The following is a 1,771-nucleotide window of genomic DNA, read 5'->3' as shown; positions in this document are numbered from 1 at the left end:
AGCATGCTGTCCCAGAGGCAGGCCACATCTTGGAAGTGCATCTAGGATTTGTGTATTACGATGTTCACTGATAGAGGCAAATGCTGGGAGACAGGTATTTCTGCCTGGCCAAGGTTGCCAGTCTCACTGTCTAGGGGAGACTGAAAAACTCTCCTTAATGCCTTTAGATCAGACGCTGGAGAATGAAGTACATGGGCTTAAAGAAAGCTGGGTTTTGGGCAGTGCCTGTGGCCCAGTGGGTAGGGTGCCGGCCCCATATACAGAGGGTGGTGGGTTCAAACCCCACCCCAGCCAAATTGTAACAAAAAAATAGCTGGGCATTGTGGTGGGCACCTGTAGTCCCAGCTACTTTGGAGGCTGAGGCAAGAGAATCGCCTGAGCCCAGAAGGTGGAAGTTGCTGTGAGCTGTGTGATGCCACGGCACTCTACCAACAGCAATAGAGTGAGACTCTGTCTCTAAAAAAAAAAAGGTTTTTCTCGAACGCCAAATATTCAGTGTCTTTTTCTAATTGTGATTTTCTTGATGGAAAGTGGAAATACAGACTCGATATGACCCAGTAGCAAGGACACAGATACAGCTTTAGCAGCCTGTGAATTTTTTGTGTCCTCACCATTAGTCAGTGTCACACTGCTCCAGGATGTGCTTCATGGACAAAGGTTCTCGGTGCTGTTAGACACTGTCTGCATGACTTTACAGAGAGACATAGGGGAACGGGGAACACAGATTATCTGGGGGTCTGACTCTACCATGGGTGCACCTGTGCTTTAGGCCAGGGTCTTGGTTCTGGCCCTGCTGCACTCTGGGACCCATTCGGACGGCTCTGGTGTGCCTGATCCTGTGAGTACTGATGGCTGCGTAATCAGTGGAGGTCATGGAGCCCACACTTCCCTGCTGTCCACTCATCCGTTCCAGCAGCACTGGCCTCTTTGCTGTCACACAGATACTCCAGGCACACGCTCATTGTGGGGCCTCTGCACTGGCTGTCCTCTCTCCTCAGGATCCTCCTGCCCAGATGGCTGTGTGATTTGCTCTCCAGGTCTCCAGTGAAATGTCACCTCATGGTGACACCTGCTGTCTTTACAGTTGGGCTCCCCGCCACTCCCTGAGCCTGCTTTCCTGCCTTCTCTTTCTTCGTAGCAAAGCTTCCCAGCTCCCTGTGTATATTTTACTGACTTATTTTGTTATTGTCCCCCTTTCCTCATTAGAGTGTGAGCTTCACAGGTCAGGACATTTGGTCTGTTTCGCCAGGAGTTAGAATAGTTCATATCCCATAGTAGGTACTCAGTAAATACTTACTACATACACACATGGACTGTTCTCCTGTGTAACAGTGTCTAACTTGTTCTATCAATAAAAAGCGCTAATCATTGGGGAAACTGGCATTTGACAGGGGCTCTACACCAAAAAAGACCTATGGCTCACTCTAACCAAATTACTGTTTTAGAAATGGGATCTGGAACAACTAGATCTTTCTTTGCTTAGAAAATTTTTAATAGTAGAAACTGATACTAGAAAATTAAAAGCATTTTGAAATTACTATTCTAGAAGAGGGCCTGAATAGTGAAATTCCTAAGTCAATAAGGCTTCTCAGACGCTAGTGGGAAGGTTCCAGACTGATTCCAGATGAACCACGGGCTGGGAGGGGCAGCTGGCAGTGTCTGGGATCCCTAATGACCACCACTTTCCACTGCAGGCCCTGCCGAATGGAGCCCCGACTTCCTCCAAGCCCACCTCTCCTGCCCTCATTGAGACCAAGGAGCCCAATGGGAG

The 1,771-nt window shown here is 48.7% G+C and overlaps 1 protein-coding gene across 1 annotated transcript in view; it reads left to right on the top strand.

The window, feature by feature from the left end:
* Positions 1–1,771, top strand: part of ADCY3 (adenylate cyclase 3) — a 92,372-nt gene that overhangs the window by 76,150 nt on the left and 14,451 nt on the right. The window contains 1 exon segment of the mRNA XM_012803722.2: positions 1,695–1,771. Coding sequence (XP_012659176.1) covers positions 1,695–1,771 — 77 coding nt within the window.

Source organism: Otolemur garnettii, unplaced genomic scaffold (assembly GCF_000181295.1).
Source record: "Otolemur garnettii isolate 467f Iridium unplaced genomic scaffold, OtoGar3 scaffold00022, whole genome shotgun sequence".
NCBI lineage: Eukaryota > Metazoa > Chordata > Mammalia > Primates > Galagidae > Otolemur > Otolemur garnettii.
The sequence above is the reverse complement of the archived record's forward strand: the minus strand, read 5'-3'. Positions and strand labels throughout refer to the sequence as shown.